Raw genomic sequence first — 16,329 nt, 5'->3', positions numbered from 1 at the left:
CCTCTGAGACTGTGGGTAGACGCCTTCCTTGCTTCTTCCTAGCTCCTGGTGGTGGCCACCAATCCTTAGCTTGTAGCTGCATCATTCTCATCTCTGCCTCTGTGGTCCCACGTCCCAGTGTGTCTCTCTCCTCTTCTCATAGGACACCAGTCATGTTGGATTAAGGGCTCACCATCTTAAATTGATTTCGTCTGCAAAGACCCTATTTCCAAATAAGGTCGCATGCACAGGGACCAGGGGTGAGGATTCAGGGACCAGGATCTTTTTGGAGAATACGATTTAACTCCTAACGGGAGGCTAGCCCTTATCTCCTGCAGGAACACTGTCAAACCATGATATGCCCACTGGGGTAAGGAGGATGGATGTACTGTTGGAAGAGTAGGAAACATGCATCTAAGTGAGACAGAGAACACCTATTGGGTGACAACGTGCTGAGTTCAAATCCTGGTTCTGTCACTTTCCAGCTCCATGGTGAGTCAGGGAGCCTGTCTGGGGCTCTGTTTCTTCATCTGTGAAATGGAGATAATAATACACCTTCGGGCACAGGGCTTCTGTGAAGATTAAGTTTAGATAAAGAATGTGAAAATTAAAATGTTGCAAATTACAAGGTGATTAGTGAGGTGTGAGTGAGTACATAGGTAGTTAAATGAATGGGCTCTTCTGGCATATAGTTATATATACGCAGCTGTGAGGCAATGGAAAGAGCCCCAGACGAGAAATCAGGAGACCTTGATTCAGGCCCAAGCCCTGGCCCTCACTGCTTTGGAAATGGGAATGGGTTTAGACTCAAAAGTTTCTAAGGTTTCCCCATTTCAGGACTTCTACGGATATTCAGCAGTGAATGTTTCCAGAAGTGGGGAGGAATGCTTCTGTGCCATCCACATTCCCTAATCTTTCCATATCTTATTCATGGCTTGGATAAGACAAACGTCACATGAGCTTGAGAGGGATGATGGTACAGCAGTCAGCACACAGCGTGCAGAAAGCTCTGGATGGAGTGGAGTAATTGGCTAAATTACCAGGATAAGATGAAGTGGGAATAAATATCAAGTCCTGTTTGAAGTTTCAAAAATATTAGCTACTAGAATTTATCCCAGGGAGTGAGTGTGGCTTTATTCTATGCTGATCAGTCATCAGAGAACTGGGCATAGACGTGGGGACCTCAGCTTGAGATGGATAAGGAGAGGACTTAAAGTCAAGCCCAGCGAACAAGGTTAACAGCCCACTGAATGTTTATTCAGGGGAAAGTGGACTCGGGGGAGACTTGAGAGCTGTGTCCAAATATTTGAAGGGCTGTTCTGTGGGAAAGAGGAATTAGGCTTATTTGGTGTGATTTCATTGGAAAAGAAAGGGACATATCATTTGTTGAGAGCCTATTATTTGCCAGAAGCTGCGTGTTCATTGTCCCGGGGTTTTCAAACAGTGCCACACAAAGACCTGGGGTACCCTCGGGGACCACCAAGGTGGTGGGATAGGGGATGCCCAGCAGAGAGGCCTCTGACCCTGCCTCCATCTCCTCTTCTCCTCCTGTAAACCTTCTTCTAAGAGGGGATTTGTAGCTAAGCATGAGTTTGAAAAGTACCGCTTCATCTCATGCAGTGCTCACAGCTATGTGATGATTGCTGCTTTTCTGTAGAAGAGGAATCAGAGCCTCAGAGGGTAAGTGACCTGCCTAGGGCCACACAGAAATGTGGGACCCGGCAGAGTCAAGATTCGACGCTGGGTCTCTGTAGCTTGAAAGCCCATGATTTTCTCTTATACTGGGAGCCTCCCCAAGTTACAGAATTTCAATTCCTTATAAAATCTTTATAGAAGCCAAAGCTTTGCCCCAGTCATATGGGCCATGGGCCCAGTCAAATAAGTCATGAGCCTGGGTTCCTTGTTACTAGAGATTGGGATTAGGTCATTTGGCCATTTCACTCAGCCAGCATTGATTAAGCTCCTGTTATGTGACCAGAACGAGGCTAGGTACTGAGGCGACAATAGAAGACAACATAGACTTGGCCTAAAAACATACGCTGTGTGACTGCTGGTCACAGACTAGGCGTGGGCCGGACTTCTCCTCGGAACCATGACAAAATAGGAAGAGAGAAGAGAGTCTGGACGTTTAGACCCCTCAGTAACCCACAGGGGCTACACGGGTTCTGTGCACAGAGGCAGCAGCTTCTGTGAAGATAGAACAGACTCTGGAATTGGACCAGAGCTGGTGCATCCCAGCTTGGCCCCAGCTGTGTGACCTTAGGCGAGTTATACGGTCTCTCTGAACCTCAGTTTCCCCACTCATAAAGTGGAGGTAATAATGCCGACTGTATTGCATTGCTGTGCAATGTTATGAAATGAGATCACGAAGGCGCCTGGCACAGAGGTGCTGTCCCCTGGGGGCTGAGAAAGTTCCGTGATGGCCACTGCCCTCCACTCCGGGCTGTGCCCTCCTCTGCGGGCCACATGGCTCCCTGCCTGTCCCCCAGGTGGCCCGTGGTTGCTCTGATAGCCCCGGTCCTAGGCCCCTGCCTCACCCTCACTCCCCAGACTGGCTGGGAAAGGAGGTGGTTCATGGTGGCCACTGTGTAAAGTGTGAAGGCAGATGTGGCAGAAGACAGACCCTGGTCACCAAGGGCCTCAAGGCCTCATAAGGAGTTTGCACTTTGTTCAGCAGGAAGAAGAGCCTGGGAAGGGTTAAATGTCAGGATGGGCCTGCCTTTCCCTTCTTGTCCTTCCACCTTTGACCTTTGTTTGAGGGTGACACCCATGGGTCTCACACCTTCATGGCGAGATGCCCTCTTCTGTGGAAGAGGTGGGTGGTCGAGTTCCCTGAGGCCCTGATATGACTGTGTCCTTTCCCATCTGCTCTGGGCTTCTCTCCCTGCAGCCTTCTAGGTTCCCTCCACCCTCCTAGCTACTCCCCCTAAGCTCTTGCATGGCTCCCCACTGCCCTCTCAGGGCAGGCATTTCTCAGGCTCTCAGCTTTCATCCTCTTTTTCTAGAACCTTCCACCGTTGATCACATCTACTCCCATGACTTCAACCTCAGCCTGAACCCTGGTGACTTTCAGATCTACTCCCCACTTGCATGTCAGTCTAGCTGTGACACATCTTACATAGCTTCCCCCTCGGACATCTCAAGCCCACCCCATCTGTCTTAGGTCTATTCTGGCTGCCATAACAAAATACCGTAGACTGGGACACCTGAATAACAGGAATTTATTTTCTCACGATTCTGAAGGTTAGAAGTTCAAGATCAGGGTTCTGGCTGATTCGGTTTCTGGTCCGGGCTGGCTTCAGATGGCTGCCAGATGTCTTTCTGGCTTGCAGATGGCTGTCCTCTCACTGTGTCCTCACGTGACCTTTTCTCAGTGTGTGCACATGGAGGGAGAAGAAGAGTGCGAGTGCGTTGTCTGTTCTTATAAGGACACTAATCCTATCAGATCAGGGCCCCACCCTAGGACTTTGTTTAACCTTTATTACTTCCTTAGAGGCCCCATCTCCAAATACGGCCACACTGGGGGTTAGGACTTCAACATCTGAATCTGGGGGAGACACAAATGTTCAGTGCATTAACACCATCCCAAACCAAGCTCTCCATCTCCAGCCCCACACCCCCTGCTCCCATGTCCCCATCCCAGTGAACAGCACCACCATCCACACCAACACTTGGCCTCATCTCCACCTCTTCCTTCTCCCTCTCCCACCTCTGACTCGGTCCCCAGATTCTGCCAGTTCTCCCTCTGCGGCGCCCTAGCTCCTCTGTCATTGACGTGGCTAGGCCCTCGTCACCTCTCACCTGATAACCACACAGTCCTCCTACCCAGCATCCCTGACTCCAGGCCCCTCCCCCAGCCCCACCCATCTGCCTCTTGCAGCTCAGTGGTCTTCCTAGAATCCAAATCTGGCTCAGTTCCCTGCTACTTAAAAAAAAACACAAAACTTTAATGACAACTTCTCACTGCTTTCAGGATAAAGCACAGTCATTCATGTGGCATCCAAGGCCCTCAATGATGATAATTCCAAGCCAAATTCTGGCTCCTATGAACCCATTCTAGGCAGATTACAGTTTATTAATCTATCTGGTCCTACAGGGCCTAGCCCAGTGCCTGGCACAATCGGGCACCCTTCCTCTACACCCTCTCAATCCCCTTTTGTCCCGCTTTACCACCTCCCGGCACTCAGGTGCCAAGAGCCCACATTCTTCACTGTCCCCATAGACTCTGGGGTCAGACAAACCCACTTTATAATCGAGTTCTGCCATTGGCTCTGTGTGTGATCTTCAGCCGATCCCTCCGCATCCCTGAGCCTGAGTTTTCTCATCTGTGAAGAAGGGCTGATAAACGTTCATCTCACAGGGGTCTTGCGAGGATTCCGTGCAGTGACGCCTCCAGCGTGGGGCCTGGCATTTAGTAAGCACTCGGTTTAAGAGCCTGATCCCCTCCCCTGCTTCCCCGGTCCTGCAGCTCTTCTAACCTGCACTCATGGCCCAAAGCTTCAGAATTATCTCCACCCCCATCTTAGCCCTTCTTTTATCCCAGCTCCTGGGGAATTCCATGCAGGACAGGCATCTCGGCTCAGGGATGGGAGGGTGGCCGGGATGCATGTGTTCCACAGGTGGCATGAGGCGTTTGAGGGCAGAAACCCCCAGGCATACCTAGCCCCATCAGCATCAATACCCCCTCTGCCCCTGTTCAGGTAGAGAAAAGCTTCCTTAGGGCAGGCAGGTGACACTGCAGCATCATTATCGCCCCCCCCACCCCCCGCCCATTAAAAGTGTGAGCTCCTGGGTGGGAAAAGTTGAGGGATTTATTTCCCAGAAATACTTCTCATTATGCTTGTCACAATCCCAGGTCAGGGTGGGGGAGGGGCCTCCAGCTCTGTCAATATCTGAGTCTTTGGCACCTAGAAACTCAGGCCCCCTCCATGAGGGCAGCCAGCTGTAGGAAAGCATTCATATTTGCAATTGCTCTGCTTCCCAGCAGAATAAGAAATATTTAAGGAACAGGCAATTAACACTTACCAGAAACATTATAAAATTACATACAACTTGCTAACAAGTTTTAGCATCAATCTCGGAGCCTCTTCACTTCCTGACTTGGAGCCTGGAATCTGGCAGCCTAATGCTAAATCTCGGAGGCCGGCCTAAGGGAGGAAGGAGCTGGGACCCTCACCCTGGAGATATGGAGAAGCAGGGCAGCGGAGATCATGCAGAAAGGATGCCCAATAGTCCAGGGGACTTGTGTTGGAAATAAGGTCACCTGTGTGTTCAACATCATCTAGGCCCCTATTATGTGTTACAGACACTGTTCAGACCACAAGGGGATACAAGGATAACAAGGCAATCTGTGCCTTCACCCAAGTCTTAGTCTGTCTTCATTAGAGTCCAGGAAGTATGAGAAAATGGGGAAATGTCAAGGAGGGGCAGCTAACCTTACTTGAGGGCATCAGGGAAGGCTCCCTGGAGGAGCTGGTGTCTGAAGCTAAGACTCGCTTATAAGATGGAAAGGAGTTGGTCAACATCCCAGAGAGAACAGGTTGACTTAGAAAGCCTGATCCCCTAGGGTTGCCTAGGGTTGAAGCTAAAACTTCCACAGAATAAAGTTTGAGAGCCAGTAGGGGGAAGGTGGCCAAGTCTAGCCTTCTGCAGGCAGCGCCTGCATCCCCTTCTCCAGAACTGAACTCTGGTGGTGGCACCGGGAGGCCTCCTGAAGGAGATGGTGTTGGAGCTGAGCTTGAAAGGAGACCAAGGGCAGCAGCCCGGCATCCTGACTCTGCTCCTTTTTGGACCCTGCCTTTCCTCCAATCAGAGCGTTAAGCACATGGCCATTTTCAGCCTCCAGTCTGCAATTTTGAGGACCTCTGTCTCTTCTTACTTTATCCCCATAAGCTCAGAGGCCCAAACTTTCCAACTTCAACCAGGAATGACACCAGGCATGTTCCTAAGATGCTCACTGAGTTTCCATGATACCCTTAAAGCTTCCTCAGGCACTGGGACCTAGAGGTTTGCTAGATACAGGCAGCAGCTGCCCCTCTCAGGAAGGCCCAGTGGGACCCACGCTACACATGAGTCTTTCTTGGCCCCCGGGAGGCAGGGGTGCTAAGCAGCGAAGGATGCTGCACCTTTAAAATCTGGCAGGAAGTCATCTGTCAATGAGACGTACTCTTTAAATACATGGGCTTTTGCAAATGGCAAGCTCCAGTTTGGGGCTGGTACAGACAGCTTGGGGGCAACCTGGATGTTTGTCTTCACCCCGTATTCACCATATTCACCCCTGTTTCCCAACCTCCTTCAGTTTGTGACACACCCATGACAGTGTGGTGGAGGAAAGGGATGGGAGGGAGGAAAGGGATGGGAGGGACGAATGTCACCCACCTCATCCACCCACATCTCCATCCCATTCGTGAAAATTGTGTGCAGAGAACGATGCACAGATTCCCAGAGATACATGTACAGCTGCCCTCTGTCTCTTGCCTGCTTGCGCCCTTCCCATCATCAGTAGAAAAGTGGAGTGGGATGTGGTTCCCAGGAAATCCATGAGATCCAGGCATGCCCAGAGGTCGTCTTAATACACCAGAGATGTCCTGGTCACTCATTAGGAGTCTGTGCTGGTTGAACAATTGGTCTGGAGGCCTCAGGATGCATAAGGCACTGAGCTTGGTTCTGGAGGTAGAAAGAGCAGAAGGCGTGGGCCCCCTGGCTGTAAGGAGCTGATCCCGGCTCTTCATGGTCTCCCAGACCATCTCTCCAGCCTCATCTCCTTTCATCATCACATCCTGCCACATTGAACTTCTAACTCTTCTCCAGAATTGAAAAAATAAATAAATAAATAAATAGTTGTCCAAGGGGGCTGGGAGTGAGAGAGAGAGAGAGTTCCTAAGGCTGCCTGGGTGATTCAAGGGTACAGCCCCAAGGAAGCACTTGAGCTGACACTGAGAGATGATTCTTTGTCTAGTGGACAAGTGGGGGGTGTTCATGAGAAAGAGAGGACTGCGGGTACCAAGTTAGAGCCATGTGAGAGCCGGCTGTGCTCTGCCAACAATGGGCCAATAATGACCTTGAGGAAACACCTCCTGGTTACTGGTTACGTGCCACGTGCTGGACATTTTGACAGTTGTCTTTATACATAAACTCATTTAATCCTCAAAACAACCCTGCAAGGTAGCTGTTATTATTGCCATTTCTGTATTACAAGTGACAAAACTAAGACTCAGCGAGGGTACGAAAGGTACCCAAGGTCTACTACTTAGTGTCAGAGGCAGGATACAGATCCAGGACTTTCTGAGTCCTCACCTTCGCACTGTTTTGCCCCCTGCAGGTGGCTCCGTTTTGTGGTGAATCTCAAGGTCGGAGATGGACAAAGAGGAGGCTGGGGTGGGAGGGGGTAGACAAAGGTCCTGCCATGCCAAGGAGTTAGGGTTTTCATCTGTGGATTTTTGGAAAGCCGTGGAAGAATCAATGAGCAGGGCACACTAAATGATCAGATGTTTGTTCCTGAGCGATCTTGTGCTGCTTTGCTGAATACGACAGAGTAGAGGGAAGGGGCAGGGGAACAGCCCTTGCCTAAACGCCATGCCCAGGTGAGGAATTGAGAGGGGTGGACTTAGGCGGTGAGGGGAAGAATGGAGAGCAGAGGGTGCAGGGATGTCCGGGAGGAGGAGCCGCCAGGAGGTGGTTAGCGAGGACTGTGATGGGGAGGGGAGGGCAGAATCCAGGCTGATTCCTGTGTCTGCCTGGGCAACCTCCATGAAGCCTTTCGCCTCCCCCCAGCCCCAGCCCGAGACCGGAGCTGCCTCCCCTTCGCCCCCAGAGGTTGCGTGGTCAGGTACACACCCCGTCCCGGCCCCCATCATTTACTCTGTAACTATCTCTAGAGCCACCTGACTGTGAGTGGTCCAAGGGCAGGGGCCCTGGGTCAGGCAGCTCTGTATCATTAGCACTGAGCGTGGCATTTGACACACTCCCCGTGCAACATGTATCAGCTGTGCTCACACACTGAGCAGTGTGCTGTCTGTGCTCCAGATGCTGTGCTAGGCGATCAACAACACACAACTGACGCCTGCCTCCATAGGGCTTCCCTTCCAGTGCGTGGGGAGATGAGAAACGAGGAAGCCACCTGACAGCCAGTGGGGCGCCAGTGGGGGCTGAGATGGTGAACCAGGTGGTCCCTGATGCCCCAACAGGCAGTAGGCTCCAGGAGAGCGGAGATTTTTGCCCTTTTTTCCACTGCTATACGTGCAATGTCTAGAACAGGAACTAATGAAATGAATAGAGGAATACTTACAATCGATGCTACAAAGAAAAAGACCAGGGTGCCAAGAGAGCAAAGGAAAAGGGAAACATCTAAGGAGAGAGGTCAGGGAAAGCACCTTGAGGAGGTGATGTCTTAAGCTAAAGTCTGTAGCGTGAGCAGTCGGCCATGTGGCATTGGGGAGGAGAGGAAGCTGCAACCCGGGGTTGAGGGAACAGTGAATCAGTGAAGGAACAAATGAAGTCCCACCCGGTTGGAAAGGCAGCGAATCATAGCCCATGGTCGGACTCTCCTCTCCCTCTACACAGCGCTGCCCTTCTTGGAGCACATCCAATGGTGAATTTATACAGACACGAGAAGCAGTTCCTTCTCTACAGACATTGTCATAAAAGAGGATTCCAATTTGGAATCACAAATTGAAAAACCTGGGGAGAAGACAGTAAGGTTGATCACAGACGATAGGAATAAAACAGCAGAGAAAGGGAAAAGCAAATATGCAGAGCCCAGTTGTGATGGAATTCTGAGGGTCTTTGAAGCTCGCATCTTGTGTCTGCCAGCTTGCTTCTGGTCAGCAGAAGGAGGGAGAGAGAAAGATAAACACTTATAGAAGGGAATTCTATTAGGCCAGATAACAGGAAGCTGCATGCATGATTTCCTCCAAGTCAGAATCTGGCTTATGGATTTGCACTTCTGGGCCCTGATGTCAGATTTGGTCGGCACCTGGCCAGGAGGGTCAAGGTCACATGCCTTTTCAGGCAGGGCCATGGAACCCAGGGAGTCCCCTTGCAGGAGGGCAAGAGGACTTGGTTCCCGTGTGTCCCCAGCAGGGGTTGGCGCTGGGCTTCGAGGGAAGATCCAGACCAGGACAAGGGTGTCTGAGGGCCAGCCCCCCTGCCTTCCTGAAGGGAGCTCTCAACCTCTCAAACCACCCTGCTCTGTTCTTCCTCTCCCCCCACTTGGTCCTGATTCCATGGTCTGCACATGCCCCTCTCCAAGGCCTTGGACCTCTTTGCCAAGTGCTCCCTTAGACCTGACTTCCCGGAGGTCACCCCTACCCAGGAGCCCTCTCAGCACTAGCAGCTCCTGTCCGCAGACCCCGTGAACTTCACATTTGAGCGGTGGGCTCGTGCGCTCGCTCTCCAGCGCTGTTCCACCTACGTGCAAACCCTTCTCCTTTGACCTAGGCTGTCTCCACCTCTGCCACTCGCTACCCTCCTCATGGATGTCGCCAGCCTCTTCCTCTCCACTCTGAGTCTCGCCATCACCTTGCCTCTCGTTTCTCAGCCTTCTCCCATCCTGTCAGTGCAGACCTTGCTCTCTGGCACCTCTGGAGCCTTCACTCTACCCACCCGCTCTGGGGCCCCTCGTCCCTTCCACTCCCCCACCTGTTCCTCCCTCTACTCCATTCACCACCCTTCTCTTGGCCTCTCCATCCCCATCCCCTCCCCCTCCTCCTCTTGTTCACTTCCTTCCTCCTTCAGCCTGGGACCCTTGCATCACACATCAGCCATTCCTTGAACAGTATCCTTGACTCCCTGCCCACCGCCCTGCCATTTCTCCACGTGCACGTGAACCAGGTTCTGAGGGATCTGGGACAAGCCACACAGCCCTGCTCGGTGGCAGCACCCCTGTAAATGAGCTGTCTCCACCCTCCGTGGAACCCAGGGTGCACGGCAGTCCTTCCAGCCATGATTCCTCTTCTCCAGGTGACTGTTGCAGACGTTCTTGTCAACGTCGCATCCTTTTCCCCACAACTGGTCCCTCACCTGCAGCAAACATCATGACACGTCCTCCTGCTTCACTAGGAAAGTAGAGCCTGTGTCATCACAAGATCTTCTTCAGCCTCCCGCTGTCCTACCTGAAAGCTCGCTGTGATCACCTCTTCCCTCTTCCCCACATCACGAGGGAAGGAGAGCTTCCTGGGCTCTAAGGTGAGCCCCACAGAGTGCGCTGGGCCCCAGCCTCCTGCTTCTCCATAGCCTCGTGCTGTCACTGCCCATTCCAGCTAACCAGTGTCTCTCATTCAGTTATATGCATTCATATTCTCTCTCTCTCTCTGCCCTCCCCTAGCATTTAATTATGGTCAAGTTTCTTCGACCTTAAAAAGCCTCTTCAGCTGCCCCCTCAAGGCCTTATTCCTCATAAGTTGCCACCTGAATTCTCCCTATTGCTTCACTTCTAAGAAATGCCTTCTTTACGAGTCATCTACTCTTTCCAGATCATCTTCCTCTTTTCCCGTCAGTGCCGGGCCGGCCCCATCATCACACTCAAGTCTCCTGCCAGTATCCAGTGAGCTTCTTTCACTGACCTGCTTTCCAGTCCTTTCTAAACTTCCCTGCCACATTCGATGCTGTTGGTCTCCTTCCTGAAACTCATTCTCCTCCAAGCTTCTGGGGCTCCGCTCCCCACAGGATCTTAGACTAGCCTTCTGCTGGTCCCTGCGATGTCCCTAGCTGTTCTGTCCGGACTGATGTCTCCCCTTGGGTGATCTCATTCTTCTCATGACCCTCTGTGAGCTGAATCCAAATTCTGTATTTCTAGACCAGATTGGCCTCGTGGGCATAAGACCCACGTAGCCCCTTTCTACTAGGTATGTCCCCGTGGAGGTGCCGAGTGACCCTCCAGCCCTGCTCCTCCTCGTGCATCTGGTGAAGATGAAAGCACACCCGGTACCCAGGCCAAACCCTGCAGTCATCGTAGCCCCTGCCTCCCCTTTATCCCCTGTCTGCTCACTCGCAGTGTGGCCTGTGGCTTCTTCCTGCTTTAGACCTCCCAAGTCCTCTGCCTCTCCCCATCCCCTCTGCCTCTCCCCATCCCCTCTGCCTCTCCCCATCCCCTCTGCCTGTGCTCAGTCCAAGATGCTGTCAAAACAGCTCCCAGATCATTGGGAGCCTCCCTCTAGAAAGGAACCTCCGTGGCGGCAGGGCCTGTGTCTGCCTTGTTCTCTGTCGCACCCACAGTGCCCAGCACAGTGGCTCATGCTAAGGAGACACTCAAATGTTTGTTGAATGAATGAATGATCTCCCTGCCTCCAGAATTGCTGCCCCCAGACCGTTCTCCAGGCAGCAGTCAGGGTGACCTTTTAAAATCCACACTATGAAATGCCAAGTGGAATGAAACCCTTTCCTGAGCCCCCATTGCCTACACTCTGAAGTCCAGTCTCGTTAGCAGGTCGAACAGGCCCTTTTGTGGGTTGGCCCTGCCTGCCTCTTCCAGCCTCGTCTCTCATCACCCGGTGGAAAGTACTCATGCTTGTGGAAAGGCAATGTGGCATGGTGGTGAAGAGCCCTGGAACCATACAACCTGGGTTTGGACCTCAGATTCACCATTTCCTGGCTCTGTGACCTTGGATAACTACATCACCTCTCTGTGCCTCAGTTTCCTCACCTTTAAAATGGAGATAATAGTACCTAGGTCACAGTGTGCTGTAAGGATGAAATGATTCACTATATGTAAAGTTCTCAGAGTGGCTGCCAGCACATAGTCAGTGCTAGAGTCATTAGTTCTGTAACTAAAAGTTCGTTATGATCGTAACGATTAGTTAGTTATCACTACTATCACTGCAGTCCTGCAAACAGCCTCTGAGACTCTGCATGGGCTCCTCCCCCACCTGAAGGGTCCTTCCTCTCCTCTCCCTCCCACTGATGCCTTTCTCTTCTTCCCAGCTTTATTGAGATGTAATTAACATATAACATTGTGTAAATTTAAGGTGTACAACATGTTGATTTGATATATGTATATATTGTGAAATGATTACCACAATAAGGTTAGTTAACATACCCATCACCTCACCTTACAGTTTTTGTGTGTGTTTGTGTTGAGAACTTTTAAGACCTACCCTCTTAGCAGCTTCCAAATATACAATACACTGTCATTAACCAGAGTCACCATGCTGTACATCATATCCCCCTGACTTATTCATCTTATAACTGGAACTTTGTATCCTTTTACCACCTGCACCTATTTCCCCCACCCTACCCTTGGCAACCACCATTCTACTGTCTGTTTCTCTGAGTTCATTTTTTTTAGATTCCACATATAAGTGAGATCATACGGTATTTGTCTTTCTCTGTACAGCTTATTTCACTTAGCATAATGCCCTCAAGTTTCATCCATGTCACAAATGGCAGGATTTCCTTCTTGTTTGTGGCTGAAAAATATTCCATTGTATGTGTGTGCCACATTTTCTTTACCTGTCCATCCATCAGTGGACATGTAAGTTGTTTCCATGGCTTGGCTGTTAGTAAATAATGCTGCAATGAATCCCACATACTCCTTTCACCGGCTGGCTCCTACACAGACTTCAGGCCTCAGCTTAAACATCCTCCAAGAAGGCCTCCTCCAAGAAGCCTTCCCTGATGCCAGGGTTGGGATTGGGCTGAGATGAGAGAGACACTCCCCTTGGGCATAATTTTAAGGGAGGCACCGAAGAACTCAGTAATTAAATAATATTTTAATGTAGTATTTGTTAAAAACCAAGATTAATGCAAAATATCCATGATAAAAAAATAACATTTCAATAATGACAGACTCTGATGGCCAGGACTAGGGTGAGACAAGTGAGGTGAGCTGTGCAAGTGCTGGGTCGGATCTGGTCTTTTTATTAAGTTCTGGTGTTTTTCTTCATGTTGGATTTGATTTATATGCATCAATTTTGATTTTCTAAAACCAAAATATTGTACTAAGATCGTATTTGTCTAGATGGCTGAGTTTTTGGTGCTCCCTAAGATTTTGTGTGCAAGGTTAGTGCCTCACTTCCCGCACCCTGTTTCCAGCCCCACCCTCCAAGTTTGAGTTCTGTTGCTGCTCCTGGGTGCATCCATGGCAGAAATCACCCTGTGTCGTAAATACTTGCTTCCTTGTCAGGATTGTTCGGTCCTTGAGACCAGAGCCCACGTCCAGGGACTGGCACACAGTAGGTGCTCATTATATGCTTCTGATCGCACTGACGGCAGGAGAAATTGGATGGGTGTGGAAACAGCCAGGCCTGCACAGTGGAGAGGGCTGGGCAGCTCCTTCCTCCCGCTCAGGATGCTTGTTCTCTGGAGCTGATCACACCTTCAGAGCAGCTGCTGTGGTCTAAGACGCAGGCAGGTGGACCCCACATTTACATCTTCTGCAGCATGCTGGGGCCTCACCAGGACACCGTAAACCTGGCTCCTGTCCCAGGCAGTGAGCCCCAGCTCTGTCTTCAAACACTGAGTACCTCCTTCCAGGTCTCAGGGTGCCCGCAGTGACAGTCCTCGCCAGGGCCTCACGCCCCAGAGAGAACGTGTGTGGGGACACCGGAAGAAAGAAGGCCTTGCTGCTTGCTTCTGCAGGCTGACTTGTCCCGGGGCCCGTCTTCCGTTCCTCCCGATCCCCTGGGGCTCTGGGACCTGGAGCCAAGGGGCCACCTTGCTGGGAATGCCTCAGTGGCTGCCTTCCCCCAGCCCTGGCAGGAGAAGAGCCAGCTTCGGAGGAGGGCTGAGGTGTGCTTTCAGGCTGTGTGTAGAGAGACAGGCCAGGGGCACGTGTGAGCTGACCCACCCTTGAGCCCTCAGGCCTGGTGTCTGCTCACACAGACCTCTCTTCTTCCCCGAACCCAAGGACTCTTGCTGTTTGACTTAGATCTCTCTCTGTCTTTCACACACACACACTCCCACAATCCCAGCCAAAGAAAGCCTTGTTCTGCCAGTAGTAGGGAACAATGAATGTGACAGTCAGCAGCCCATCTGTGTAAGGCGGCGGTACTCGGGGCTCACCTGACCAGCCCACAGGGCCCAACAGCTGTGGGAAGAAAGCTTTTGCAGAATCACCCATGTCAGGGCCATGCACAGCAACTTCGGGGACTACGGCTCCTGACAGCTCATAATGGTGCCTACGGAAAATGCAGGGTCCCTTTGGCCTGACAGTCCTGGGAAGGTGTCCAGAAACTTCCCCTTACTCCAGCCGCCTCTCTCCCGAATCATAGGACTCCTGCCGTCCTCACCTCACCATCTGTCACATCAGTCATGACTCGCGTCCTTCCTGCAGGGTGCCTTCCTCTCTGGGAGCAGAGCCCTTCCTCCTCCCGCTCCCTCTCTCCTGCTTCTTCCTCCCCGCCTCCCTGCCCTTCATCTCTCACAGCACCAAGCACGGGGCTGGTGGAAGCGGGGGCAACTCCAGAGGAAGCTCCGGGGACTTGGCCAGGACAGACTCCTTTCCTGGAAGGTCGGGGTCCTGATTGACTCTGCCACGAGGCAGCCAGCCCATCATGCCCCCTGAGCCCAGACCCCCAGAGCTGTCTCAGGGAAGCCACTCCCTGTCTGATTCACCACTGTTGAATCAAATGAACTTTAAAGGCATACTTAATGAGTCATGTGTTTCATTTTACCTGCTCCCGTCTTAAGTTGAATTAAAAATGTATCTTCATGAAAGTGCTTCCATATCAGAAGGCAGTGAATATTGATTCTCACTTAATCCCTGGCTGGGGGAAAGGCAAGCAGCAAAGCGTCAGTGACCTTCTCATCTTGCGCTCGCCTTGGCTGCTCAGGAAGGGACTGAGCTCAGAATCTATCAAGTGACATGAGTAATCTGAATGCAAGTCAAGTCAGTAAAGATGTCTCCAAACTGTGAGCTTGTGAATTACTAGGACAGGTGTCTCACAAAGAATGTAGACCCGCCTTCCCTGAGTGAAAATATCCAAGCACCTGGAACACTCTGTGTGGACGTAGAGTCCAGGCATTTGAGAGCAGGAGGGCCTGATCCTCCCAGGATGCTGTTTTAAACACGACCTTGCAGGGTTTCTCATCAAAAGCCCACCTGGGTCCCTCCGAGCCCAGCCTCGTGGCGGAGGTGCAGCATGGGCTTCAGCTCCGAGAGGCATGGAGTCACCATGTGTCTCTGTTTTCTCTTTTCCTGTCTTGCAGAGATCGAGCAGGGCAGTTGCGGAGATCCTGGCATACCTGCCTACGGCCGGAGGGAAGGCTCCTGGTTTCGCCACGGTGATACCCTCCAGTTTGAGTGCCAGCCGGCCTTTGAGCTGGTGGGGCAGAAGGCAATCACGTGCCAAAAGAATAACCAGTGGTCGGCTAAGAAGCCAGGCTGCGTGTGTAAGTGAGCGGGGAGGGGGCCGCTTCGGGGTCTCCACCGAGAGGCCAGGGGCCCATTTCCTAGCTAATCCGGACCCCATCCTTGGGAACCTCGTAGGTCGTAACCGTAGCTTCACTCTGGTTGCTTTCTTCTCCTTCTCAAAACATTGCTGGCTGAGTCCTCATTTCTGGCAGTGACGTGGATCGTAGCACTGAGAATGATTGCTCTTGACATTTGGGGGCCTTCTTCAACGCCGTCTTACTCTCCCTGGTGACCCTTGAGAGCAACGTCAGACCCCGACATTTCCTCCTCGCCCTTCTTGCTGTCATTGACGCCATATAGTCGAGCCAGGGCAGAAGGTGCTGGCGATTTCGTAAGACTGTAGACTCTGTGCCAGCCTTGGGGTACCACGAGACACCATGGCCTTGCGGGGATATATACAAAGTTTCATCAGATTGCTTCCTCTTGCATTGGATTTAGGGAGGGATGGGGATCAAGCTGTCTTTGAATTGTTGATCTTTCAGAGAAAGGGTTGGAGTTGAGTGCTCTGTTCTCCAGAGATAACAAGGAATCCTTTCTTCCTTTCTCTGGGACGATCTGACCTCACTTTCCGGCGCAAATAATACTTTAAGTCCTGGCTCCCAGGGAAATTGGCAAGTGTAAGGGGACTGTGTGTAGAGGAGCAGGCTTGGTCTTTGTTGAAAAATCAAAGGTTCTACCTCTCGGGGCTGTCACCTCTTCTTCTCCCAGCCCTTGCCACTGCCCCTCTCCGTCTCTTACAATCTGCTTCCCTCAGGGAGGGGCAGACAGACTGACCCTCTGATCTTTCTTGCCATCTCAGTGGGCTTCTCAGGGCCTTGGAGTGCTGCCTCATAGAGAGTGGTTGCCCCTTGGGGCCGGGGAGAGGAATGACATGGGAGACTATAAGGGAGTATCTGTGATGACAGAGAGTTTGGCATGTGAGTTGGTGAGTTGGGTCATACCACGGTGATTCTACTTTTCAAACAAAAAAATCACTTTGTGTAGTTGACAAAGCATTTTTG

General features: G+C 51.6%; 1 protein-coding gene across 1 annotated transcript in view; it reads left to right on the top strand.

Annotated features, from left to right (window-relative positions):
* The window catches only part of CSMD2 (CUB and Sushi multiple domains 2), a 676,782-nt gene that overhangs the window by 361,783 nt on the left and 298,670 nt on the right, over nucleotides 1-16,329 (top strand). The window contains exon 13 of the mRNA XM_057529595.1: nucleotides 15,124-15,306. Within this exon, the coding sequence (XP_057385578.1) occupies nucleotides 15,124-15,306 (183 nt within the window). The remainder of the gene's footprint in view (nucleotides 1-15,123; nucleotides 15,307-16,329) is intronic.

The sequence above is a fragment of the Balaenoptera acutorostrata genome, chromosome 1 (assembly GCF_949987535.1).
Source record: "Balaenoptera acutorostrata chromosome 1, mBalAcu1.1, whole genome shotgun sequence".
In the NCBI taxonomy this organism is placed as follows: domain Eukaryota; kingdom Metazoa; phylum Chordata; class Mammalia; order Artiodactyla; family Balaenopteridae; genus Balaenoptera; species Balaenoptera acutorostrata.
The sequence above is the reverse complement of the archived record's forward strand: the minus strand, read 5'-3'. Positions and strand labels throughout refer to the sequence as shown.